At 46.5% G+C, this 27,500-nt stretch overlaps 1 protein-coding gene across 6 annotated transcripts in view; it reads left to right on the top strand.

Annotated features, from left to right (window-relative positions):
- chd9 (chromodomain helicase DNA binding protein 9) overlaps window positions 1–27,500 on the top strand; it is a 114,381-nt gene that overhangs the window by 74,588 nt on the left and 12,293 nt on the right. For all 6 annotated transcript variants that reach the window (XM_015952831.3, XM_015952830.3, XM_015952829.3 and 3 more), the window contains 20 exons: window positions 2,624–2,732; window positions 6,182–6,328; window positions 6,503–6,571; window positions 6,712–6,767; window positions 8,020–8,137; window positions 8,395–8,481; window positions 8,704–8,841; window positions 10,696–10,817; window positions 13,640–13,883; window positions 20,020–20,196; window positions 20,299–20,442; window positions 20,602–20,857; window positions 20,971–21,181; window positions 22,048–22,243; window positions 22,396–22,578; window positions 24,437–24,622; window positions 24,716–24,826; window positions 24,904–25,100; window positions 25,178–25,377; window positions 26,385–26,544. In XM_015952831.3, coding sequence (XP_015808317.1) covers window positions 2,624–2,732; window positions 6,182–6,328; window positions 6,503–6,571; window positions 6,712–6,767; window positions 8,020–8,137; window positions 8,395–8,481; window positions 8,704–8,841; window positions 10,696–10,817; window positions 13,640–13,883; window positions 20,020–20,196; window positions 20,299–20,442; window positions 20,602–20,857; window positions 20,971–21,181; window positions 22,048–22,243; window positions 22,396–22,578; window positions 24,437–24,622; window positions 24,716–24,826; window positions 24,904–25,100; window positions 25,178–25,377; window positions 26,385–26,544 — 3,111 coding nt within the window. The remainder of the gene's footprint in view (window positions 1–2,623; window positions 2,733–6,181; window positions 6,329–6,502; window positions 6,572–6,711; window positions 6,768–8,019; window positions 8,138–8,394; window positions 8,482–8,703; window positions 8,842–10,695; window positions 10,818–13,639; window positions 13,884–20,019; window positions 20,197–20,298; window positions 20,443–20,601; window positions 20,858–20,970; window positions 21,182–22,047; window positions 22,244–22,395; window positions 22,579–24,436; window positions 24,623–24,715; window positions 24,827–24,903; window positions 25,101–25,177; window positions 25,378–26,384; window positions 26,545–27,500) is intronic.

Below are 27,500 nucleotides of genomic sequence, written 5' to 3'. Positions count from 1 at the left end.
CTTTGTTCACTTCCAGACTTTTAGGTCACTGGTTTGTAAATCTGAGTTCGACTAGGTTGCAGCAGCTGGCGAACAGCTGTAGACTTAAAAATATGACCATTTGACCTCGTACTTGGGAAATATTTTCAAGAAAATTTTAATTTGACCGTTTCGCTTGGGAGAGTCATGCAGATGTACCTTTTGCACACATGTCTTCTTATTTGTTAATTTGTTTGAAGCACACCTTTATTTTATCAGGAAAAGTGTGAGGATTGGTTCTTAATGGATTCCAGACGTTGATGACGACGATGCAGATGTTTAAAGACCATTTTGAACTGGTTTGTGAAACCAGAGCTTCTCCTCACAGTAAATATCAGAAAAAATGTGCAGCAGTGACTTTGTTCAGACTTTTTGGGTTAAAACAGCGTTTCATGTGGAGACGACCCCTCTGCCATGTGACTAACTAGCAGATGCAATGTTCTGGATTAAACACCATGTGCAAACTGCAGCACAGAGTTAGAAAAGTGTCACATGGGAGCCACAGCAATGCCCACGAGGCTCTGTCTTTATTCTCTACATGTTTCTGGAGGAAATTAAAAATAGACAAGCGGCCCTATAAGCATTTGCAGAAGCTAAAGCATGAATTCAACCTGTCTGACACCTTTGGGACAACGTGGCTCAGCTGCATTTCTTACAGTTTTACTCCATCTCGTAAAAAGCTCTGAGTCCACGTAAGTCTGCAGTCAGACAATGTCACTGATCTGGATGTTTATGCATCCCTCTTAAAGTTCTGTACGGTCTTTTGCGCGTGCAGTTTTAGGTCCACCCGATGAGCAATTTTAATGTCTGAACATAAACATTTATAAACATTATTTTTAAAGGGGCATTGTGGAAGTTTGACAGCCAAAACATGTATAGAAATAATAAATGTCTTCTTCATACATTCTCCTGCAATGCCCTGGTCCTGTAGAATGAGCCCTGGCATTTTTACTGTGATTGCCTGTTTTTCTGTAAAATCACAGAAAAAGAGAGATGCTCGGGTCGAGCAGGCTGCTTCATGCGCGTTCACGCTCAGGCATCGCCCGTAGCATTTGCTATCCGTAGCTTTAGCAGCAGAGAGAGAGGCAGTGCCACTTTGTCGCTGTTCTTAACGCCTAGTGACAAAGCTAGCTACATTTCTGAGGACCCTTAGCTACTTTCTGTAGAACTTTCTTCTAGATATTTCCTGCAAATTAGCAACAAAATAGCCATTTTCACTCCGAACCGTTCTTTGAACGTTGTTTCAGCTGTCATCAAGGATATAAATGTTACAGATGCGATAGATGCCATTGGTGATTTAACTCACCTAGAATGACGTCCGACTCTCGTGCAAAAGACCCTGGTTTGATTCTGGATGTGAACATTGTTTATTTAGAGTTTCTTTTTTACATTAATGGTATATTTTTTTACAGTAAGATGCCCAAATTTTTATTTGAGACTTGCCGAACGGCATTGAATTCACAGATAAAAAAGATGTGGGTTCAACTTTCATTTTGGAACAATTTTTCAAGCAAGGGAAGGGAATGATCTGAGCATGCAGGAGGACTGACCCATCATAAACCTTTGTCGGCTGTGCTGAAGAGAAAGGTACAGAACCAAATTATTTAATTAATTAGCTGCGTGTTCTCCTGTCCTCCGGGACACACACACACACACACACACACACACCACACACCACACACCACACACACACACACACACACACACACACACACCACACACACCACACACACCACACACACCACACACACACACACACACACACACACGGGACTGTCTCAGCTGTTATTTTCGTTAAGGAGTGTGCACGTACAGCATGCGCGCCTCGTGCACGAGCCTACTATTGAAGCTGCCGTTACGCTTTTGGCCTGAGGGGGCAATCACGAGCATAAAAATTCAAAACTCCGTAAAGTCCCTTCAGTGTTATTAACTCATTTGCTGCCAGCGTTTCTCACCGTTTTTACAGTTTATTTAAGAGTGACAGAACGTTGCGCGCTAGCATGACGTCAACGCCAAGAACAAAGCGGAGACTCACCTCTTACATCAGGAAGAAGCCGCGTGTTTCGAGCGTTATCCGTTCTTTCATAATCCGTTGTCGAATTGTGATCGGCAGAAGCTTTTCCGGTTCGCACCTCACTTTTTTTACAGGAACGGCCCAAAACGATCTCCTAACACATGGATGGTCTGCTTCCTGATCATGTGATCTGTGACGTATGTGGATGAAGATCGGCGTCAGGGCTGAGATGTTTGTTCTCTCAGCGCGGGGGCTCGTTCCGATGCTCAAATAGTAAAAAAAAATGCAAATGACGACTTCAGTCGTCATTGGCAGTGAATGAGTTAATATGATGAGCCGCTGCTCTAACTTCTGTTTAGGAGCTCAGCTCGGGTTATAGTGAGATTTCAACCATTAGAACAAAAATTCTCTTCTTTTTGCCTTCTTCACTTGTTTACAATCAAAATGTCAGATTTAGTCTCCAGTCAGTCTGTTTGGTTTCAGGTTGTCTGAATTTGTGTGACAGTTCTTTAAAAACGTGTTGTTCTGAATTTAAAAGCTGCTTTTTGTGCTCTGATCTTCATCACATGCTGTTGTTTTTCTCTCCTGCAGGAAAATCGTCATCAAGTTTGGAAAAAAGAAAAAACGGAAGCCGGAGTCTTCAGAGGAGGAGTCGGATGGTGACACTCCCCTTCGTCACACATTTAAGGATGACGACTCGGTGAGTTTGAGAATAAAAACACAAGTCACCGGTCACGTGTGGCCGAGTCTGGCTGTGGTCTCGGCAGAACCTCAAACTCTCAAGTGATTCACGTCGCGTTGACGTCTTTAATGTGGCGTCGCACCTCAGCTCAGAGACGGCAAAGATGGAGTCGACTCCTCCTCTGGTGCTGCTGTGATTATGATGAGGGAGTGAAGTGGCGTCCTCGCCCTCTACGCTCACGCCGCTGAGCAGACGGGAAGGCTCACGGCTTTAGCTCGAGCCTGAAAGGATGGAGTCTGGGTCGCGTGGAGGTCATCTGGTGGGTGGTTGGCTCAAGTTCCTTGTCGATGGCGAAAAAACAGCCCTGCTGCGTCACATGTCATCCCTTAAGGGTTTAAAGTAGATTGTGTTCTGATGTCTGACTTGCTGCTGAGTTGCGACAGACACGTAACACGGAGAAGACGCCTCCCACGCTCCGCCACCTCTCCTTTTCCTGAGTCCTATCCGGACCATCCCCTGCGATATAATTACCCTCTTTAAACGGCGCCCCTGGCTTTAATTAAAAGCGTCGGTTGATGACTCACTTAGGAGGGTCCTGTGATAGAAGTGGAGGTAGCGTGGCCTGCAGCTGGAACGGAAGCATGCTCGCCTCGGGGCTCGGCCTCCTGATGTCGCCACGCGTGACGGTTTAGACTCTCCGGCTTCTGGTCAGCTCGGGTTCGTGGGTGTGAGGGTGTATCTCCTCGGGGATGTTTTGCTGCACACCCAATTAACTCTGGCTCAGTGGCATTTATTCCTAATTAACTACATATTATCATTAGGAGGAGCTGGTATTGATGCAGGATACAGCAGCCCACGCTTCTGATGATTAGAAAGACTTGACAGGAAGGAGCGGACGGAGGCTGGGCTTACTGTTTTTCTCTGGTTTCTTTATTTTTTCTGACACCAGACCCTGATGTTTGTTGTGGGTTTTCAGCACTGTTTATTGTTATTTGTGTGTTGTGAGTCGTGTGGAGATGCTTCTGGTTCATCCTTACCTTCTGTCATTTGAGTTTTTCTAGTTTCTGTTGAGACTTTGGAGCTCTAAGCTTCATTATGTTTGGGATGTTTCATGTTTTTCCGCTTTCTTTACATCGTCATAGCGACAGTTTAGCTTCAGCTCAGGTCTTCTGCAGCTGTAAACACCATTTCTGCTATGAGATATGAGTTTATTTCTGAAGCGCTGAATCACAACAAGAGTCGTCTCAAGGCGCTTCACAGTAAACATTCCAATAATCAGTAAAAAGTTTCCTAAATACGGAGCTTAAGTCACTTCCGCACCACGGGTCCCCGGAAGGACGAACAAGTGAATGCAAGTCATCTGGGCTAAAAACGCTATTTTCTAACTCCGCTTGTTTTTTGCCGTGGATTTCTCAAATGATGTCGGTGAATTTTAAAAACGCATTTTGATGCCAGGAACGCACTTATTTTCAAACGGGGAAACGCTATTTAAGGTTTTGTGTGAAAATAAGTCCAGGACTACAGAGCGCTTCACGAAAGTGACGTCATCGAACCAGACACGGAGAAAACTGAGAGAAAAGGGCTGTAAGTTCAGCGAACTTCCCACAGGAAGAAAGAGCCACCATGAATCTGGCCATGTGGTGAGTAGCAGCTACGCTAGGGGGGAGGAGATTATGTGGTGACATCACGTATGCGACGTGCCGATTTCTGGTGTGTAGTCATGCTAATTACAAACTTTTACAAGCTAATAAATCTCAAAGTACGTGACTGGCGTAGTCGAAACAACTACTTTTCATTTAATTAGCAGTACAACATGTGTGTGATCCAGGGCCTAAGGCAAAGCGGGTTAGAAAATAGCCTTTTAGCCCCGTTGACTTGCGTTCATTTTTTCGTTCTTCTGGGGACCCATGAGCTGACCGGAAAGGGAGGAGACTTACCCCTTCTTTCCACCGGAGCCGTCAGCAGCACGTTACTGCAGCAGCACGTCATAGCTGCTGATAGGAACCGCTGTGGTCAACAGAACCTTTTCCACTGGAGCCGTCAGCAGCACGAGTTGGCCGCGTCTCAGGAGCAGCATGTCGCGGCCTTTACGCGCCGGTTCTATTTTCTACGCGCGACGCCTCTGAAACGGGTCAAGTTCGACATTTTTGGGAAGGAAAGACAGGAAATCGGACGCGGAAATGGAGAGAAGCTCCCGAGATTTTCAGAATAAAGAAACGTACTGCCTTCCGGTTGCTTTACTTTTAAGAAAAGTTACTAACTGTGCGGCCCCGTGAGAAGTTATCACCTAGCTAGCGGTCTCCTTTGTTTTTCAGGTCCGTATTGGCGATTATAAAACGGACAGAACATAAAACACAAACCTTTTGGAGCCATGTTGTAGTTTTCTCCTGCTTGTTGTTGTGTTTACTGACGAAGTCACTCGTGTGACTTCGTGCTCGGTCGGTGACAGCTGCTCCCCTGCTGCTTCGCGTCTCGTGGGAAGGGCCAAGCAGCAGCTTACGCGAGCAAGACGTGCTGCTGCAGTAACGTGCTGCTGACGGCTCCTGTGGAAAGAAGGGGTTAGGCTCCCTATAAGTAACCCAGCAGGTTGCATCAAGTCACTGACTAGTGTCAGAGTCTTTACAGCAATCCTCATACTAAGCAAGCATTTAGCGACAGTGGAGAGAAAAACTCCCTTTTAACAGGAAGAAACCTCCAGAGGATCCTGGCTAAGTATAAGCAGCCATCCTCCACGACTCACTGGTTTGTGTTTCATTAAAATTGTCTTTATCTAACATGAATGCCAGCTGAGGTCAGAAACGCTGGTGGAGGTGTGCTGCGTAGTGGCGACTGAAACGTCTTATGAGACAAACACGACTTTCCTCAGACAAGAATCAAATTTACAGCAAGGCCCATTTAAGATTAGTCATACTCTTGTAGCATTCAAACACCTGAAGACACATATCTAACTTTTTTTCAGTTTGACTCATTGAATGCATGAAAATACACGTCCAGACAAAAATGATATAAATGCAGCGAAGAGCTACAGAAGCACAGATGTCCAGAGACGCTGGACGCTGCAGCACAAAGCACGTGGAGGTCAGGATTATTGCGTGTGACGAGCCGGAGTGTTTAGCCCTCGTTCTGACTCAAAGATGCGTCCAACTTTATTCTTCAGGTTGGGTGGAAGTGTGCATTTATTGGAAGACATTTCAGAATAAAAGCGTGTTTGCAGCACAGAATGTGACTCGAATGAATCAAAACTTGTACCATTTATTTTATTTTTATAGTTTAACACAGAACAGTTTTGGCTAATCTGTTGAGTAACTTACAAAATGGCTAAAATAACAGTAATAAATGGTAATAAATACCAATCTGAACGAATGATGCGTTTGCTCCTGTAGCAAGCTGTGTATCAAGCTACACGTGTGTTTGTTTTTACTTGTACTTGCATGTAATCATGCCCCCTGCTGCTCGGCGTTCTCCAGAAGAGGCGCTCCAACCGTCAGGTGAAGAGGAAGAAGTACGCTGAAGAGCTGGAGGCCAGGCTGTCGGACGACGACGTCAAGGTCATCGTCAAAGCCAAGAAATCCAACACAGGAGCATCCAAGGACCCTGCTGTTCAGCTGTTTGTTGTGAGGAATTCTCCTTTTACGGTTTTCTGGATTTGGCGCAGAGCTGTGAAATGAATCCGTCTGACAGGAAGCGTGCACGCTTTTCTCATTCTACATTCTTTTAACACGTTTGTCTCAAGAAAGCATCGAATTACATTGATATTTCATGACGTTTCACGTCTGTTTGACATTTAGGAGAATCCGACTGAGGAAGATGCAGCTGTTGTCGACAAAATCATGTCTTCCCGCATCGTAAAGAAAGAGGTACGTTATTTTTTCTTCTGTTTTGTTAGAAATGTTAATGCAGACATGTTCCACTAGCCCTGAGGTTTAATTCCTGTTCTGGAATGTTTTTATCACGTTAATGTTTAACTGATGTAATCCTGCGTTTGATTTGTCTTTAGGCGTCTCCGGGGGTGATGGTCGAAGTGGAGGAGTTCTTTGTAAAATACAAAAATTAGTAAGTTTAAAATAAATCATTTAAATATGAACCAGTGAGCTTATTATTGATGTTCCGGATCCTTATGACAGTGAAGCGAAGTCGTAAAGCCTTCATGAACACATGATGATTAAAATGTCTAATTGGGCAAACCAACAGGAACCACAGGTGTGATGTGTTCAGCTTCCACATCAGGTCTCCCTCTCAGTTCAGCAGTGGAGGCGATTTAAGAGCCGGAGCACAGCAAGCGTTTGTTTCATGTGACGGATAAATTAGGAATTAAATGTTTGCAGCCTCCGACCTGAAAATGTCGCCGAGGTTGTATTTTACATTTAAATACGACTGAGATTGCGTCTGAGATCAGTGTCCGCCCAGCTTAATTACAGTCGCACAGCGGGCGGACACTGTGCGACTTTTTCATTCGTAGCACTCAGCTTCAGCTCAAACTGCACGACTTCCTCGCAGGGTAGATCTCACGAGTCATGTGCTCACTGTACGTCTGGTAGCTACACGTCGGACCTAAAAATATGCTAAAAATAGCAGTTTTTACTCAACACGTCAGACTTTTTTGTCTTGTCTTGCCTGTTGTCCTTCGGGAGTGCTGCAGGAGGACACACAGGGATTTATGGGGGTTGGATGAGGAAAACGAAATAAAGAGAGTAAATCTGTGTTTTGTGATCAGTTTAATTTGACATGAACACGACAAACACGCTTTCTTGACAATCTTTGTGAGTAAAAAACGTGTAGAAATAAAAACGAACAGCGTGTGTTATTAGGGAAATAGCGGGTGAGCGGAGTTGATGCAGGATTGCGCATGCGCCATGAGCGGTTCTTTTTGGGTCGCAGCTGCTCGCAGCGCCGCTTCAACAGTGCGATACCCTCACGAGGGACGAGCAAAATATCAAACACGCCAGAAGTCTGCGAGCTCACGATTGCTGATCGGCAGCTGGTCACGTGGTGTTAATCGCCCCTCGTAACCCCCTGTACACTACACGACGCTCAGCGCTAAACTCGCCCCGATCTCGTGGATTCTCGCACGAGTGGAAAATCGTCTCAAAAAAGTGAAAAAGTCGCACAGCGTACGCCCGGCTTACACAGCGTGTTTGTGAATGAATTACTGCTTTACTGAAGCAGGGTTTCAACCGTGTGTGTGTGTGTGTGTGTGTGTGTGTGTGTGTGTGTGTGTGTGTGTGTGTGTGTGTGTGTGTGTGTGTGTGTGTGTGTGTGTGTGTGTGTGTGTGTGTGTGTGTGTGTGTGTGTGTGTTCGTTTCAGTTCCTACCTTCACTGCGAGTGGGCCACAGAGCAGCACCTTGAGAAGGACAAGAGGATTCAGCAGAAGATCAAACGCTTCAAGATGAAACAGGCACAGAGGGCACTCTTCTTCACAGATGTAAGGCTGACTGAGCGTGTGTGTGTGTGCGTGTGCATGCGTGCGTGCGTGTGTGTGTGCGTGCGTGTGTGTGTGCATGTCTGGTATATCCAGTATGGTTAGCTCATGTAAAAGGCAGTTTAGCACTTCCCTGTGTGATTGGGGTGGGCTGCCACATCTGTGTGCGTTAAGCAGATACATCCTTCATCCCAGATGGTGTGTGGGAACAGGTTTACTCTCTTATTCTCTGACTGGCTCTGTGTCTTGGTTCCTTTCAGATGGAAGAGGAGCCGTTTAACCCGGACTACGTAGAGGTGGACAGGGTTCTAGAGGTATCCTATTGTGAGGAAAAAGACACAGGAGAGGTGAAGTATCTCTTCTTTCGCCACACATCCGCCCGTCTGCTGTTCCCGAGCTTAACTTTCCTTCTCTTTGTTCCTTTCATAGTGTTCTTCATGCTAATGCTATCTTTGAATCCTAGAAATACTCAAGGCCACTTTAGCAGGCTGGCATTCAGCCTTTGATAGAAGCAAAGCGTGGCCTCGCCGCAGTCTTTTCCAGCGCTCATTCATCTCTGCCGGCTGCAGGAAGTGGTGTACTACCTGGTGAAGTGGTGCTCGCTGCCATACGAGGACAGCACCTGGGAGTTGAAGGACGACGTCGATCAGAGCAAGATAGAGGAGTTTGAGCAGCTGCAGGCAGTGAAGCCAGACTCGCGCAGGGTGGTAAGTCACACCGAGCACCTTCAGCTCCTCGCTGTGGTTTTTGGATGTTGTGTTGTTTTAAAGTCATCTTTGGGTTTTTACCGCTCTCAGAAAGGTTTTTAGAATCTTATCAGTGCACGCGTTATCTTTGCATAAGTAAACGGATACTAAATAATCAATCAATCAATACTTTATTAATCCTAAAATGAGAAATTAGAGTTTCAGTACACACAATTCAGAGATCAGACATACATACATAGACACATGACAAGAATTGGTGACTGTGCTCATTCGCAACCCGAGTCGCGCTACCTTAATAGAGATAAGAGGGTTACATGAGGATTGGTTCAGGTGGAGGGAAAAAGGCACCTCAGAGTTTCTCTCCCACCAGGAGGGCAGCTTTATTCTGCAAAAAAAAAAAAAACACCTCAACAAATATGCAACAGACTTCAGACAACACAACATAACATGAGACTCCAATAGGAAGAGGGGGGGGGGGGCCTGGGATCCTGTTTCCCCCAGCGAGAGCAGCCATCTACGGCGCTCATCTGCTGTGCAGTCACAGGTGGGAGGGAGATCTTGGGAGAAGCGAAGGGCACCATTGACTCCTGCAGGTTGATGACCTCGCCAGGCTGAAGTCCACCAATCTGAATGCAGGCAGGGGGGTGTAGGTCGGGTTTTCACAGCATCTGTCTGCATTCCTTCGTAGGGGTTTGTTGCCGCTCAAGGCTACCAAGGCGTCAGATTCGGATAACAAGAAACGGTTTGGGTCAGGCTGAGATAATTTTCCTCTCTGCCTTCAGTCTTTAAACTGATCATTTCCAGTCCTTCAGTGAAGCCAATTTTGGGTTTTTAAACCTGTCCATACCGTCCGGTGACTCTCTCCGAGATGACATCCATTTTGCGCACTAATACCACAGCACTAATATTGCAACTAGAACATTGTCCAGCTGACGATTCACCTCGAGTAACGTCCCAGTCTGAGAAATCTCCACATGGACGGTGCTTTCTGTGGGTGCGGGTCGCCCTCAGATCGCTCCCGTCTTCCCAAATTTCCAGAAAACCAGATATCCTCCCACTCCAATCAGGAGAAATCCAGTGATCATCAGACCAAATATCGACACGTCTTCGACATCCTCGATGGACAGCTGGCTGAGGCATATGATCTTCCATTCCTTCCAGGAATCCAGCAAAAATCCCACCAAATGACACCATTAATGCTGATATTTAATGGAAAGGGGAAAATACTGGTTTTCTCTTTGGTTTTATGTGCACGGGTTTTGTGTAGCAGAATAAAACTAATAATAACTCGAGCTGCTTGTTTCAACCCAGTTTTTAGATATGCACGTTATAAATACACTGTGCACAACTTCCTCTCATTTCAGTGGCAGAGTTGGTGGTAAATGGCTTCATTTTTCACTAGAATGTGCATAAAATTCAGTAATCCGTCTCTACGTTGGACTGGAGTAACTGCTGAACAGAAGATTGTATTTCTGTGTAGATTTTTTTTCCTTTTGCCTAAAACATGAGAGGAATGAAGTGAAGGTAAAGGCCCCTGATCGTCGTATACAAACACAAACATTGAGTTTAGCTACAGGAAAATCTGAAAGCTTCATTGTTTTGTACATCAAAGCTTTCAAAGGGCTTCAAACACCTCAGAAATGCAACAACCACACCAAATAATCACAATTATCGTTGTTTAGGAACAGATTTTACACGTTAAAGCAGAATTTCGTTCTGCAACATTCTCTAATCCTGATTTTAGTTGAAATTACTTCCTTTGAATGTTTTTTTTTTTTTTTTTTTTTTTACTTTTCAAATCTTAATGAGCCTGAGAGCAAAACTAAAACCTCCCTTTAAAATTTGCCCCTTTAGGAGCGACCTCCAGCCAACATGTGGACGAAGAGGGATCAGTCGAGGGAATACCGGAACAGCAACACCCTCAGGGATTACCAGCTGGAGGGGGTCAACTGGCTTCTGTTTAACTGGTATAACAGGTTAGTGGAAAGCCTCTTATTTCCCCTCAAAATGATCCAGTTTCATCTAGAACACTCTGTGCTCGTGTGACACAATAGTAGTGATTAGGGATGTAAGAAAATATCGATATGGCAATATATTGTGATGTTGTTTCCTGCAATATTATATCGATATTGGGCTGCGCAGTGGCGCAGTGGTTAGAGCTGTTGCCTTGCAGCAAGAAGGTCCTGGGTTCGCTTCCCAGCCTGGGATCTTTCTGCATGGAGTTAGCATGTTCTCCCTGTGCATGCGTGGGTTCTCTCGGGTTCTCCGGCTTCCTCCCACAGTCCAAAAACATGACTGTTAGGTTGACTGGTCTGTCTAAATTGTCCTTAGGTGTGTGTGTGTGTGTGTGTTTGTCCTGTGTCTCTGTGTTGCCCTGCGATGGACTGGCTCTCTGTTAGGGCTGGGCGATATGACGATTTTAGACCGTTTTACGATCTACACATCTGACGGTCTGTCATTTTTGAGAGACCGTTTTATCACGATTCACAGCTCTGCTGTTGAATTTCTGCCTCTGAATGAAAAGGGAACTTACCTCAGGCGACTGACACGCCTTTGTTTAACCCTTAACCAATCAGAGTGAGTCATAGTAATATATTAGTGCCCCGCTTGTTTTCAGCTATGTGTGAACAAACATGGCTTCGCTGCGGCTGAGCGACAACGAGGTTTTCGTTCCGAAGAGGAACGCAGGGTTTCCTTAGCGCGCGGCGCTAACAACCTAGCGACGTGACATGTCTCGGAGAAAGCGTAAAAACACGTTGGACGCTTCTTCTGAAGCAGGAAAATAACACCGCTTCTTAAGCAGAGCACGACATCGCCTCGACTCGTCCACCCTCTGCCGAGCCGGTGTCGGTACCGGACTGAGCTCGGTCACTGGATCGATGGAGCTGCCCCGTGACTGCCTGATGGAAAACCAGCGGGTTTCATCAGACTCGTAGTTTCTTGTTTTTGCTGTATTTTACCGCTCCCTCCTGCAGTCTTCCCCTATTAACATTTAAAATGATTCTGTAAATCCGTGTATCAATAGAAACAATCTCTGCCTCTGCCAGCTGCAGTAAATGTAGTCTCCAAATAATAAATAAGAGGTGCATTCATCTGTGTATCTCCTTTGATCCGCATTAGTGATATTCTCAGCACCAGAACAGGGAAGCAAAGAAACATTCCTGAGTTTGTTAGTAATTTTATTTATTAGATGCATCTAACCTGTTCTATTTTTCTCTGAAATGAGATCAGATCAGTGCTTCTATGGGTTGTCTCCAATCTGCACTGGAAAATTTTACTTTATTTAGAGACTTGTTGCAGAAAATATTCAGAATGCGCAGTTATTTGCTACCACAAGCGATCTCTGGTCCAGCCGCACATCAGAGCCGTATTTGAGCTTAACTATCCACTACATGAGCAACTGGGAGCTACATAGTATTTTGAACAAGTTAATGTTTGCACAATACGTTTGCAATTGACATGTTTGCACTTTAAATATGTTTACGATTTTAATTTATGTTAAGTTACTTGAAAAACGAGAAAAACTGATTTTTGTAATTGTTTCTCTCAGGGCTTTTATCATCTCTGGTGTGAGTTTAAAATATAAGTGTGTTAGCACTGTGCTGATTATCCCTAATATGAATAAATGTTTATTTATTCAATGTTGCTCTTCTTTAATACGCAATTGAAGTTATGCTATTCATGGATAAAAAAATCGTGATAAAATCGAAATCGTGATAAAATATTGGAAAAATCGTGATATTCTATTTTTGCCATATCGCCCAGCCCTACTCTCTGTCCAGGGTGTAGCCCGCCTACTTGCCCGTTGACCGCTGGAGATAGGCACCAGCCCCCCCCCCCCCCCCCCCCGCGCGACCCTACATGGACAAAGCGGGTTCAGAAGATGGATGGATGGATTATATCGATATTCAAAAGCCGTGTGTCGAATTTTGGGAAGAATTCACGTGCAAACCTTTGTGTATTTTCATTTCCTTTGGTGCAATTCAAACACCGACTTCTACTTGGCAGCAGTGTGCAATGGGTTTTGTTTCCACTATTGAAACGTAAATCTCTTTATTATGGTTCAGATACATCACGATAAACATGTTAAGTATCAGTTTGGGCAGTTTATTGAAATTTCCTACAATAAATTCAGTCTAAAAAAATCACTACTGTTGTCTGGCTGAATGTATCGCGATATATCGTGGTGTATCGTATTGTCTCCCCCATATCGTGATGCATATGGTATTGCCAGAATTTCACCAATACACATCACTAGTAGTGATACAAAAGTGAGAGAAAGTGAGCAGTCTCAGTAAAATCTTTGAAAACAAACCTCAAACACTGTTTCGTTTCTTCACCCACGTTGCGTTAAAGAAGAGAACATCCGGAGTAGCATCAGCATGCTCGCATTAACCCGGGGAATTGGTCTACTTATGTGTGAGGCTGCAGGAGTGTGCGTGTGCCTACGCACAGAGATTCATCAAATGTAGAGGGCTGCTTAAGAGGCCGGTGGGAATTTCTGCACGTTGCAGTTAGCAGCAAGACGTAACACGCCCACCCACTGGACAGCTGAATAAATGGATTTGCAGCAGAGTTAAATCTTTTCTGAGGGTTATTACTGCTGATGAGGATGTTCTCTCTTCCATTGTTTGCCGTTTATTCTTTTAGTGTCACGGGGATTTGTTGTTTCCTCTTGTAAAGGTTCTGGTGTAACAGATGCTCTCATGATAAATCCTCAGCATTTTCTTCTCATGCAACGCTACAGAAGCTACATCTCTGCTTCATTTCTAACTGTTTGTCTTCTGACGCCCGTCAGGCGCAACTGCATCCTGGCGGACGAGATGGGCCTGGGAAAGACAATCCAGTCCATCACATTCCTGGAGGAGATCCAGCGCGTTGGCATCAAGGGGCCCTTCCTCATAATTGCCCCCCTCTCCACCATCGCCAACTGGGAGCGCGAGTTCCACACTTGGACCCACCTCAACGTCATCGTCTACCACGGAAGCATGGTCAGCAGGCAGATGCTGCAGCAGTACGAGATGTACTTCAGGGATGCACAGGTAGTCACATCCATCACTGAAATGTCTGACAGCTTCATTAAAGCACATCTATCTATTAAGCGGTCACACCTCCCAGTTTACCCGACTGTTATCATGTCTCATCTGGAAGCTTTTAAATGTACGCGATGGAGAAGGACGATCTAAAACTGTGCAGCAGGCTGATTTCCTAAATCTTCTGCATCTTGGGGAGCTGCTAGACACGCAGCAAAGACGACATCCATCTGCACACGAGGAAATCGTTCTTGCTAGTAGTAAAGGGAAACCTGTTGGCAGGACAGTGTATAAATTTGGGGACATTAACTCATTCGCTGCCAGCGTTTCTCGCTGTTTTTGCAGTTTTTTTAAGAGTGACAGAACGTTGCGTGCTAGCATGATGTCGACGCCAAAACAAAGCGGAGACTCTCCTCTTACATCAGGAAGAATCCACGCGTTTCGAGCGTTATCCGTTCTTTCATAATCCGTTGTTGAATTGTGATCGGCAGAAGCTTTTCCGGTTCGCGCCTCACTTTTTTTACAGCAGCGGCCCAAAACGATCTCCTGACACATGGATGTTCTGCTTCCTGATCACATGACGTACGGGGATGAAGATCGGCTTTAGAGCTGAGATGTTTGTTCTCACAGTGCGGGGGCTCGTCTGACGCCCACACAGTAAAAACATGCAAATGACGACTTTAGTCATCAGTGGCAGTGAACGAGTTAAAAAGTCACCTGGGTCACAGGGCTTTGCTCTGGTGTAGCTGGAACTTTAGTCCGACACATTTTCTGTTAGAATGGTCTCGTGGTGGAGGTGTGTGTAACTTCTGGAATTGTGACGCATGAAAGTAACACAAAACAGTTTCCTGCTTCTCCGCCCTACTGGTTGAAAGTGGAATTACAACTAGTAAGTAAGTACATTTTATTTCTACGTATAGCACTCGTCACAGACGTAGCATCACAAAGGGCTTCAGATCAAAACTAAATAAAACAAAGTAATGTTCTCAAACCAGAATCAGATTAACATCAGAAAAAATAGTCATAAAATTATAAAATTTGATAAAAAGTTGAAAGATTAAAAATTTGAGTTAGAAATAAAAAACAAAAGATTTATGTAAATGCAGCTTTTTTAAAAGTGTCCAGACTGTCAATGCTACATAAGGATAAAGATCGGTGCAACAGTCTGGAAGGAGTGATCACCTCCACTTTTAAATGTGGTCTGTGGAACTTCTAGAAGGTTCTGGTGTGTGGACCCGAGGGCTCGGGTTGGAGCATAAGGCTTTGACAGTTCAGTAAAATAGGGAGGAGCTTGACCATGCAGAGCCCTGAAAGTTCTAGTCAGGATTCTAAAATTAACTCTAAAGGCAGTAGAGCGGGTTGCTTCATGATCGGAGGGTCATGGGTTCAATTCCAGCTCCTGCCAGCGGTATTCTGCTGTTGTGTCCTTGGGCAAGACACTTCACCCATCTTGCCTGTGTTGTTGGTGGTCAGAGGGGCCGACGGCACCAAATAGCAGCCTCGCCTCTGTCACACCAGCTGTGGCTACAAAGTAGCTTACCATCACTAGCAGTGTGTGAATGTGAGAGTGCATGAAAGCATCTTTGAGTGGCCTAAAATGTGCTACATAAGTTTGATGTATTATTATTATTATTATTTAGTTCAATTCAAAGATACTTTATTAATCCCAGAGGGAAATTAGAGTTTCAGTGCACACAATTCAGAGATCAGACATACATACATAGGCAAGACACATGACAAGAATTGGTGACTGTGGTGATTCACAACCCGAGTCGCGCTACCTTAATAGTGATCAGAGGGTTACATGAGGATTGGTTCAGGTGGAGGAAAAAAAGGCACTTCAGAGTTGCCCTCCACAGGGAGGGCAGCTTTGCTATGCAAAAAAAACGCCTCAGACAGATATGCAACAGACTTAAGACATTACACAACATAAGTGTCCACTAGGTGGGGTGGTAGGGTTGGGGACTCTCCACACATCAGTGCATGCAGCCGCGATAAGCAGCGCTCGTCACCTCCGTTTGGACAGGGGAGGGATGTAGTTGGGTTTAGAAAGCACAGTGACTCCTAGAACGATTCAACGGCCTTCACCGGTCGCAGTCCCTCCTAGGCTGGGATAGAGACACATTTGCTATGGCGACGGCAGCATTCCACATTTCTTCGGGGGGGGGGGGGGGGGGGGGTTGGATTCACTTCAGCCTCACAGGCTCAAGGGCACCAGATTCAGATAAGAAATTGTTTTGGGGTCAGACAGAGATAATTTCCTCTCTGTCTTAAAGTTCTGTTGGTCCTCATCCCTCTGAATCCAATAATGGCGTACATTAATCTATCCCAATCCGTGCTGATCCGTCAACTTTCTCCTTGATCAAATCCACCTTCTGTGCCAGAGTCTGAATCTCAGCCAAAGTTCCAAGCTTTCGACTCATCTTGACAATTATATGACTTTGTGCGTTCACAGCGCGGTGTAACCCATCTCTGAGCTCCGGGATTGAGTCAATATTCCTCGAATGCTCATAAATTTTCCGGTAAGCCAGGTAACCGCTCAGTCCAAACAGCACGAAACCTGACACCAACACCACGAATATCCAGACGTCTTCAGAATCCTCTACAGACAGTTGAGAGAGGCAGATCAGGTTCCACTGTTTCCAGGAGTCCATGATATGCCCAACTGGCTCTGTCCCAGAGGGGCATCCAGGAGCCCCTTCTCCCGTTCTCATCATAGAAAAAATTTCCAGTTTCCAGAAAAAACGTGAAGACCCGTACACCCAAAGACAGACAAAGTGCCTTGGGATAAGATAGGGAGGAGAGGAGGAAAAAAGCGTCTGTACTCTCCAAGAGCTGGAATAATAAAGTTAACGGGTAACCAGTGCAGAGACATCAGGATAGGAGTGATGTGTGCTCTTCTGTTTGCTCCAGTTAGGAGCCTCGCTGCAACTGCCATAAACAACCCTTCTGCAGCCTGCTGTAGCTAATGCTAACAACAAGCTAACACTAACATCGTCGTCGTCGTCTTCCTCCTCTTATCCGGGTCCGGGTCGCGGGGCAGCATCCCAACTAGGGAGCTCCAGACCGTCCTCTCCCCGGCCACCTCCACCAGCTCCACCGGCAGGACCCCAAGGCGTTCCCGGACCAGATAGGAGATGTAACCTCTCCAACGTGTCCTGGGTCAACCCGGTGGCCTCCTGCCGGCAGGACATGCCCGAAACACCACCCCAGGGAGGCGTCCAGGAGGCATCCTGACCAGATGCCCAAACCACCTCAACTGTCTCCTTTCGATCCGGACGAGCAGCGGTTCTACTCCGAGTCCCTCCCGAATGTCCAAGCTCCTCACCCTATCTCTAAGGCTGAGCCCGGCCACCCTACGGAGGAAACTCATTTCGGCCGCTTGTATCCGCGATCTCGTTCTTTCGGTCATTACCCAAAGCTCATCACCATAGGTGAGGATTGGGACGTAGATCGACCGGTAAATCGAGAGCCTGGCTTTCTGGCTCAGCTCCCTCTTCACCACGACCGATCGGCTCAGCGTCCGCATCGCTGCAGAACCAATCCGCCTGTCGATCTCCCGATCCCTCCTACCCTCACTCGTGAACAAGACCCCGAGATACTTAAACTCCTCCACTTGAGGTAGGACCTCTCCCCCGACCCGGAGTTGGCAAGCCACCCTTTTCTTTTTCTAACATGAGCCAACTATACTAAAATAAACCATTAATTAAAAAGATCCTCAATACTGGACAAAAATATTATTCCTTACAAGTCCAGTAGCAGCGACTCGTTTCTTGTCCTGTTAGGGTTGTCCGTGAGCCCTCACCCGTCTGGGAGGATTTGGAGATGGTTCGGTTTGGTGGTGAAACAACTAATCGGTACATTTTGGGCCCAGCTCCTGTTCTTACCTTCAAAGCTGAAAGGCAGTGATTCACTTTTGATTAAAAAAATCACGGGGCTTTTTAAAAGCAGCAGCCGTGTGTCAGCAACGTGAGACTTAGTAATGTAGTTATATGATTCAGGAGGTTTGCATACAACAGTAGTTGGATGGCAGAACACCGCTACCACACGGTGCACTTTTCATTCCTGCGGCTTCTCTGCGTGTTTTACGAGAAAAGCCGCTGACAAAAGACGGTCGGCATTAAAAGGAAACGTAAAGATCAGATCGTTGGTTTATTTATTTGAGATGATATAATGTGTTTCTGTGAGGATGATGGCGGCTTGCTGCGATGGGAGGGAGAACATTTTAATGCGTTAATGGTTTGAAATGGTGAGGCGGGGGGGGGGGCTTGAGAGGCAGCTAGTGAGCCTTGAACAGAGGCGCTCTGTGGTTGGCAGACCTTGTGACGTGCAACAGGCAGTTAGCAGCTCTTAGTGTTCAGGCGAACCGTGGCAGGAATTAAGGTGAGAACGGAGCGCAGCCGCCACCAGACGGGCTCTGATGCAGCCTGTGATGTCACACAACTCCCGGAGGAGAGCTCTCTGTCAGCGCTGCTCGGGTGCATCTGAAGGAGTGGCTCCTTCACCACAGGAGGAGGAGAAGAGGAGCACGGAATAAATGAGTGTCCCTCGAGGACTGTTGTCAAGGCAATAGATACAAATGGAGAGACGTGATGATGCAGAGCTTCCCCAGACAGGCTAACAGCATTAAGGCTCGGCTGTACACCGCCGCCTAACAGGGGCCTGCTTTATGTTTCCACTACACCATAGACACTATCTGTTCTGGCCAGTCCGAAACGCCGGCTAATTATTAGTGTGCTCAAACAGAAAGCAGCGTGAGTCCGATCTGTGGACCTGAAGTCACACCAGGGTCACTGATGGCACCAAAACCAGGAGCAACAACAGAAATTCAGCCTTTTATTCGTGCAGTTGTCACGGTCTGAGATGCACGTCCAGCTACTGATGCTGGGTTTAGAACGGTGGCACCTAAAGCTTCTTAGATGAGGACCAAAGTCGCAGTACTTGCAGCTGCAGAAATGGGATTCTTTCTTCTTAATGAAAATGAAAAAAATAATTTCATTGTGATTTGTTTGATTTATCATTGAGTAGGTGAAAATAAACATAATATTTGATTAAAACTGGTTAAAAATTATTTACGTACAGGTTTTGTAAATCTTTGTAGGATATGAGAATCTTTGTTTGCCTTAATAAAAAAGCGCCGAGTCCTCAGGTGCTGATGCGTCAGCCACAGACCTGATTAACAGTTTCTTGTGTTTTTAACATGAAGTCAGAGACTCTCTTGGTCAGCTTGCTTCTCACACCAAACCTTCTGTCAGGAATCTTGGCGTGACCTTTGACCCAGCTCTCACCCTGGATTCTCATGTCAGTTCTCTTGTTCGCTCTTCCTTCTTCCATCTCAGGAACGTTGCTAAGCTGAGTCCCATTCTGTCCCGCTCTGAACTTGAGACAGTTCTCCACACCTTCATCTCCTCACGCTTAGACTACTGTAACTCTCTTTTCACGTGTCTGAGCAGAACCTCCCTGAACCGTCTACAGGTGGTTCAGAACGCCTGTGCTCGGCTTCTGACCAAGTCCTCCAAACACACCCACATCACCCCGCTTCTCCTCCAGCTTCACTGGCTGCCAGTCAACTTCAGGGTTCATTTCAAGATCCTGGTTCTGGTCTATAGGGCCTTACATGGACAAGCACCATCTTACATTGGTGATCTTCTTAGTCCCTACACCCCCAGCAGGTCCCTGAGGTCCAGTGACCAAAGCCTACTGGTTGTGCAGCACCAGGCTAAAGGTCAAAGGTGACAGATCATCTGCTGCTGTGGCCCCCAGACTCTGGACCTCTCTCCCCCCGAGCCTGAGATCAGTGGACTCAGTGGTCTCCTTTAAACTCACCCGTTCAGGCTTTGGTGTGACCTTCATCACCCTCTCCTTACTCCGCCTTTCCCGGATCCACCAACTTCCCTCTTTCCTGTTCATTTTCTCTCCTTTTCCTGACATTTTTAATCCCAAATTTTTTTCTCATTTTAAACATATTTTTAATCATTTTTAGAATTGTTTTTATTTTTTTTTGTTTTTGTGAAGCACCTTGTTATTTTATCTTGAGGCGCTAAATAAAAGATCGTTTTCTTTCTTTCTTTTTAAACTTGCTTCCAGGACCTCCGCTTGTTATCTGGAGCACTGAATGGTTGTATGTTTTTGTTCCTGGCTTCAGGGTCGTGTGATTCGTGGCGCCTACAAGTTCCAGGCCGTTATCACCACGTTTGAGATGATCCTGGGCGGCTGCCCCGAGCTCAACGCCATCGAATGGCGCTGCACCATCATAGACGAGGCGCATCGGCTCAAGAACAAGAACTGCAAGCTGCTGGAGGGCTTCAAGCTCATGAACCTGGTGTGGGAATCATCGAGCCGTGACGCGGCGCTAAACGAACAAGTGGTTTTAAGATTTTAGCAATTATTTTGATCTAAAGTTTGAGCTTTTGTCCCGTTTAAGGAGCACAAAGTTCTGCTGACGGGCACCCCTCTTCAGAACACGGTGGAGGAACTTTTCAGCCTCCTCCACTTCCTGGAGCCGGCGCGCTTCCCCTCGGAAAACAACTTCATGCAGGAGTTTGGAGACCTCAAGACAGAAGAGCAGGTGAGCTCTTAGATCCTCCCAGAACCAAACTAGCTGCTTTCCCTGCGTCTCTTCTGCAAATGACTTTAAATATTTTAGTTTCTGCAGAACTAAACATCACACCTCTCGACCCGGCAGTTAAAGTTCTGAACGTTCAAATATTCGATGTTTGACCCGCAGGTCCAGAAACTTCAGGCCATCCTGAAGCCTATGATGCTGCGGCGTCTGAAGGAGGACGTGGAGAAGAAGCTGGCTCCTAAGGAGGAAACCATCATCGAGGTTGAGCTCACCAACATCCAGAAGAAATACTACCGCGCCATCCTCGAGAAGAACTTCTCCTTCTTGGCTAAAGGAGCCGGTCAGTCCAATATGCCCAACCTGGTCAACACCATGATGGAGCTGAGGAAGTGCTGCAACCATCCCTACCTCATCAAAGGTGAGCTGGTGACCAGCTGGGTCGGAGTCCTTTTGACTGACTTCAGACAGAAAATGAAGTGAAAACGACGTAAAATAAGAGGATTGCTGATGTTTTAACGTCTGCTGAATCAGGGGCAGAAGAGAAGATTCTGGAGGATTTCAGGGAAGTCCACAGTCCTGCTGCTGTTGACTTCCACCTGCAGGCGATGGTGCAGTCCGCCGGGAAGTTGGTGCTTATCGATAAACTGCTGCCGAAGATGAAGGCAGGAGGCCACAAGGTCCTCATCTTCTCCCAAATGGTGCGCTGTCTGGATATCCTGGAAGACTACCTGATTCAGAAAAGGTGAAACCAGTCAGATGGGTTTGGTTTGCAGGAGCAGAGCTCCAACGCGGTAGAGAGTATAAAACAAGTCCTGGGTTTAGTTTTCATTTAGGAGACGGTTTTAGCGTTTTCATCTTCGGGTTGGTCCCCGTTTGGGAGGAAAGCGTTTCTCTCCTCGGGGGGGGGGGGGGGTTGAGCTCAGCAGCTTCTAATGATGACTGACGATGATCTGAGTTTACAGCGAAGCGCTAAAGCTGCCGTGAACAAATCAAGGCCCACTTTAAAGAATTATAATCTCGTGTTTACGTGTGGGCGTGTGATGTTTCTGGTAAAGCTCAAAAATCCAATCACAGCCTAAAAATTCAGTTTGGTTTCAGAATTTAAATGATGGCTCTGATTTTTGGTCTTGGTTTAAATGTTCTTCCCCGTCACTCCACCTCCCTCTTTGGGACGTTCTGGACGGGTTTTGTGCCTTTGTGTCTTCCTTTCGCTCTCTCTCTCCTGGCTCCCTGCCAGAATCCGGAGCAGAGCTGAAATAGTTGAAACCATGTGAGGAGCTGAACGGCAGCGACCTCAGACAGGGTTCAGCAGCGGGTTACAGAAGCCCTCGGGGCTGCACCACATCAGACGAGCCGGAGAGGCTGTGAGGTTCCTCTGGAGTGGAAATGGTTTCCTCCAGGGAGGGTGGGGGATGGGAGGCGGTGGGAACGGACCTCAGCAGTTGCAGGTGCTTCTCGGGTTGAGAAGGGGAGGAAAGTAAAAGTTGAAAAGGTTTGCCGAGTTTAAAATAGATGGTTTGTTTATCGAAAGGTTGGAAGAAGAAGCTGAAGGGTCAAGGGCAGCATCCATCACGGTGTGTGTGTGTGTGTGTGTGTTTGGGTTTCTAGGTACTTGTACGAGCGTATTGATGGACGTGTTCGCGGGAACCTGAGACAGGCTGCAATAGACCGCTTCAGTAAACCCGACTCGGACCGCTTTGTGTTCCTGCTGTGCACGCGAGCCGGCGGCCTGGGAATCAACCTGACCGCTGCAGACACCTGCATCATCTTCGACTCTGACTGGAACCCGCAGAACGACCTGCAGGTAGAACCCAAGTCGTCGTTTAAAGTCAAATCCTGCTTTTGTGATCGTTAGCATCGTGTGCAAAAGAGCACAAAAACTGCAAACGCGGAAGAAAATGTTCCTGAATACGATCAAATTTGGTACGCTTTGCTAATTCTGCATTTACCCAACAGGCTCAGGCTCGCTGCCATCGGATCGGTCAGGACAAGGCGGTGAAGGTGTACCGCCTCATCACCAGGAACTCGTACGAGCGGGAGATGTTCGACCGCGCCAGCCTCAAGCTGGGCCTGGACAAGGCTGTGCTGCAGAGCATGAGCGGTCGCGACAACAGCCTGGGAGGGGGCACCGGGGGAGGGGTGAGTCCTGAGAACGGCACACGCAGTCCAGAAGGGCGTCCTGCAAATACTTCCAAAAGTTAAAATAGATTTTTTTTAAGTTTTAAATGACGCAACAGCAAAAGGCTCATCATGTCCGGGTTCCAGAGGTGGAAAGTAACTAATTACATTTACTCACGTTACTGTAATTGAGTAGTTTTTTTGTGTATTTATACTTTTGAAGTCGTTTTTAAAATCTGTACTTTTACTTTTACTCGAGTAAGTTTTTAAAAAAGAATTGTAATTCGCTACATTTTAAATCATATCCGTTACTGAGTAAAAATAAATTATAGGCTTCATAAATTAAACCTTACCCAATGTTTAAATTTTCTAACGTTAAAGTCGTTTGAGCACAAAAAAATGCTTTAATGTGAGGTAAGGGTTAAAATATCGCGTGTAGCAGCATCGGAACAGGAAGAGACGCCTGCATGAGCGCCACGTCTAAACCGTGGGGGGTGTGGGGGTACACTTCTGCTTCAAAACATCAGTTCAGTCCCTGTGATCCACCCTGTTACCTCCTCTCTCCCTCCTCTCCTGTGGGTTGGAACCGAACCTTTGTGCACCGGTGTGACGTCATCAGAATTCTGCTCGGTTCGGTAGCCGGACTCGGTTCCGTGTTTGAATTGTGTTTCCCTACCGCTCCGCACGGAAGCAGCAAAATAACGTTTAGCGCTCATAACAAGCGGATTCTCAGCGCTCTGCTCATAAAACAGAAGACCTGCAGGCCTCCGTGAGTTAAAACATCCTGATACTGTTCAGGTGTAAACGTTGTGCTCCATCCCTGTGTTTGAACTCAGAAGATGCTCCTTGATGCCACAGATATGTGATGATTTAGCTTGTTTCTTTATTTTACTCCAGAATAAGAGATTCAATTATTACTAAAGCAGTTCAGTGTAGCTAAATTAGTCATGACGTGTGTGTGTGTGTGTGTGTGTGTGTGTGTGTGTGTCTGTGTGTGTGTCTGTGTGTGTGTGTGTCTGTGTGTGTGTCTGTGTGTCTGTGTGTCTGTGTGTGTGTGTGTCTGTGTGTGTGTCTGTGTGTGTGTGTGTGTGTGTGTGTGTGTGTCTGTGTCTGTGTGTGTCTGTGTCTGTGTCTGTGTGTGTCTGTGTGTGTGTGTGTGTGTGTGTGTGTGTGTCTGTGTCTGTGTGTGTCTGTGTGTGTGTGTGTGTCTGTGTGTGTGTGTGTGTGTGTGTGTGTGTGTGTGTGTCTGTGTGTGTCTGTGTGTGTCTGTGTCTGTGTGTGTGTGTGTGTGTGTGTGTGTGTGTGTGTGTGTGTGTGTGTGTGTGTGTGTGTGTGTGTGTGTGTCTGTGTCTGTGTGAGCGAATTGTGAACTGGCGTTGTGATTTAGCACTACTTAGATGTAGCCATCCTTACGCTGACAACAATGTAACTAAGTAACTTTTACTTTGAGTACATTTTGTTTATGATGCTTTTTACTTGTACTTGAGTAAAAAATTATCAAAGTATTGGTACTCGTACTTAAGTAGGAAATGTTAGGACTCTTTCCACCTCTGCCTGGTTCTAACCAGAAATACGAAAGGCAGCGCTCACGTTTTCTGAGTGTGTAACCCGTCCTGTCAGTCTAGTCTGTTGGAGAGGCGGTGTGTGGAGTCTACGTCCCCCGGGGAATAATCTGAACTGTAAGGAGCCGTTTTCCGCTTCTGCTCTGACTGAACCAGCAGCTGCTGAGGTTGGATACAGGCCTGCTGATCTCACCGCATCAGGATTCCCAGCGTGTGCATTTAGCTGCTTAGCACTAGTCACGCAGGAACCTGCTCACACATTTAGAGTCGTGGGCTGTTCTAGGTTTTGAAAACTGAAGCTGAGGTTTGTGTTTCAGGCTGCGCAGCAGCAGCTGTCCAAGAAGGAGGTGGAGGACCTGCTCCGACGCGGCGCCTACGGGGCCATCATGGACGAGGAGGACGAAGGGGCCAAATTCTGTGAGGAGGACATCGACCAGATCCTGCAGCGCAGAACGAAGACCATCACCATCGAATCCGAGGGACGAGGATCCACTTTTGCCAAGGTGAACTTTTTTATAATTCGTGCGACTCGCTAGCGACCCGCGTTGTTTTGCCAGGTTTTGATTTTATTTTCAAACGATTCTTTCTGCTTTCAGGCCAGTTTTGTTGCATCCGGAAACCGCACAGACATCTCTCTGGATGACCCCAACTTCTGGGACAAGTGGGCCAAAAAGGCTGACATCGATATGGAAATGGTCAACGGCAGAGTGAGTATTGCACCACGGTTGATCCGCTGCGGAGTTCTGTCTGAAGTCTTACACGCCCTCGTCTCCCGACTCTGCAGAACAGCCTGGTGATCGACACTCCCCGTGTACGGAAGCAGACCCGGCCCTTCAGCGCCACCAAGGACGAGTTAGCCGAACTCTCAGAGGGTGAAAGCGAGAACGATGAAACCAAGCCGAAGCTCAGGCGAAACGAACGCCTGAACAACTACGGTCGCACCGAGTGCTTCAGGGTGGAGAAGAACCTCCTGGTTTATGGGTACGGCGATCCACTCGTCAGAAAATGGCTGCCATTTCCAATCTGAGCGATTCAACGGAGGCCTTTTGCTTTTGCAGATGGGGCCGCTGGAAGGATATTCTCAACCACGGCCGCTTCAAGAAGCAGCTAACGGAGTGGGATGTAGAGTCCATCTGCAGGGCCCTGCTGGCCTACTGCCTGGTCCATTACCGTGGCGATGACAAAATCAAGAGCTTCATGTGGGACCTCATCGCTCCAACAGAGGACGGACGCACCAAGGAGCTGCAGAATCACCTGGGTAAGAGTTCAGTGCTGCACTAGCAGATTATAGGAAAGCAACAAAGTGCCGGTGTCGGTACAGGATCGGCTCGGGGTCCTTCGACTGCCGATGATGTCAAAGTACGGCAAACCCACTCGCACAAAATACACTACACATCTAAACTGTTGGAAAGAATTTAGCAGTTTCGTTATTAAAATAATGTTTCTTAAGACGTAAGTTTGTGTTTATAATGGTATTTGTAAAATAAAACACTATATTTTATTCATAATGTTGAACTCCTCTTTGAGCACATCCCTTGAAGGATCATAGGTATTAGCAACACCTGTGGAATCGTATTTGCAGGAAAGAAGTGTGTCCCGTTTATTGAAGTATTTGTGTTGAGTTTTTGACGTCTTGTCCATGCGTAGTTCATTTACGCTCATAGCTGCTAGCCAAAACTCTGGAGTTAAAGGTTTTCTGGCTTTACTAAAATACCTGTCTGTACTTATATGATTGATGGTAGTTTTACTTTCTATTAGACTCCAAATGTAATCATTTGGCACGTTTCTAATTCATAATTTGTAATAATGTAATCTGCGATATTAGCATTAGCATTCCTATGGGTTTTTCCATGTATATTAGCATTGCGCTAACCACTCGCTGCCAAATTGCAGCCGTTGCAATTAGAAAATCTCCTTTTGTGACATCGCAATTTAATTGCACATGCAGTTAATCGTTCAGCCCTAATATACATGCAGCTCTATGCTAAAAGTGTATTTTCAAAGAGGTAATGATGGATTTCTTTGTAAAAGTTGTCCGTCTTTCCAACACAAAGATTTGCCTGGACCAACGTAACGTGATACCAACGTAACGTGATAACAACGTAACGTGATTACGTAATTCCGTAAGGTTCATGTTCAGCCAATCAACTACTTTAACGTCATCGGCAGTCGACGGACCCCGAGCCGAATTTGCACCCGAGCAGATCTTGTACCGACACCGTAAAGCACAGCTGAGTGAAATTTGACCTGTTTTTTGTTTTCTAGGCTTGTCGGCTCCAGTCCCTCGAGGCAGGAAGGGAAAGAAGATGAAGACCCAGTCTAGTTCTTTTGACATCCACAAGGCCGAGTGGCTCCGGAAGCATAACCCCGAGCACATGCTGCAGGACGACGGCTACAAGAAGCACCTGAAGCACCACTGCAACAAGTAGGTGTTCTCCGTGCAGCCGCTCTGTGGGAAATAAAGGACTTTTGTGCAGTGGAGACAACTTTAACCCTCCCACGGTCTTTACGGGTGACCCCGCGAGGAAAGTTGACCACTGAGCAGGGTTGATGGTAGCAGGGGTGAGGTGGTGCTCACTCCTCACCCCTGCTACCATCAACCCTACTCAGGGGTCAACTTTCCTCGCGGGGTCACGCCCATTAGGACAGTGGGAGGGTTAAGAAACATCATCGTAACTTTAGTAGACGGCTTCCTGACTCCCCTCGGTGTGAACGATGAACTAATGGCGTCAGTTTTACTTTGTGTCGCGACTGAAAGAGGAAGTGCCAGCAGCGGCGTCGTCACTTCCTGTGGAATCGTGGCTCAAATCTGACTTCTTAATGGTTCTGCCATAATTACAATCCAGGGAAACGTTGGCAGCTGTTCACAGGAAACTCACAAAGCGGTTGGAGGCTCAAGACGTACAAATTCTTTAGGGCATAGACATTATTTCTCCAAACTGAGGCTGTTCAGGACACGTTCCACCTCTTGTATAGTAAACACGATGTTCCCCTTCCTTGAATATTGTTCTTATGGACAACAATAGAGAATTCCCGTGAAGGAGTTTGTTCTCCGGTCTGTTTAACCCTTTAGGCGGCCATCATTCTCTCAGCAGCCGTCGAGTCCGTTTATCTTTTAACAGAATGAAGCTTCAGTGAATGAAAACACAATTTGCACACGGCTCAGACTTTTAACCGCGCCGCTGCCGAGCCGCGGTAATCAGGAGGCACTCTGGCTGACAGCCATGCTGATTGATTAACGAACGTTCATCTGAAGGAGACGCCGATGAGAGTCTTCACGAGACTTGAGGCCAGCTAATGGCGATTGTAGATCGCTCTTATTTTCTGACAGGTGGGGAAAACGGCTGATATTAAAACGTTTGCGTTGGGATGTGAAGGCTG

The sequence above is a fragment of the Nothobranchius furzeri genome, chromosome 9 (genome assembly GCF_043380555.1).
Source record: "Nothobranchius furzeri strain GRZ-AD chromosome 9, NfurGRZ-RIMD1, whole genome shotgun sequence".
NCBI lineage: Eukaryota > Metazoa > Chordata > Actinopteri > Cyprinodontiformes > Nothobranchiidae > Nothobranchius > Nothobranchius furzeri.
Note: the sequence above shows the minus strand (reverse complement) of the source record. Positions and strands in the feature narration are given on the sequence as shown.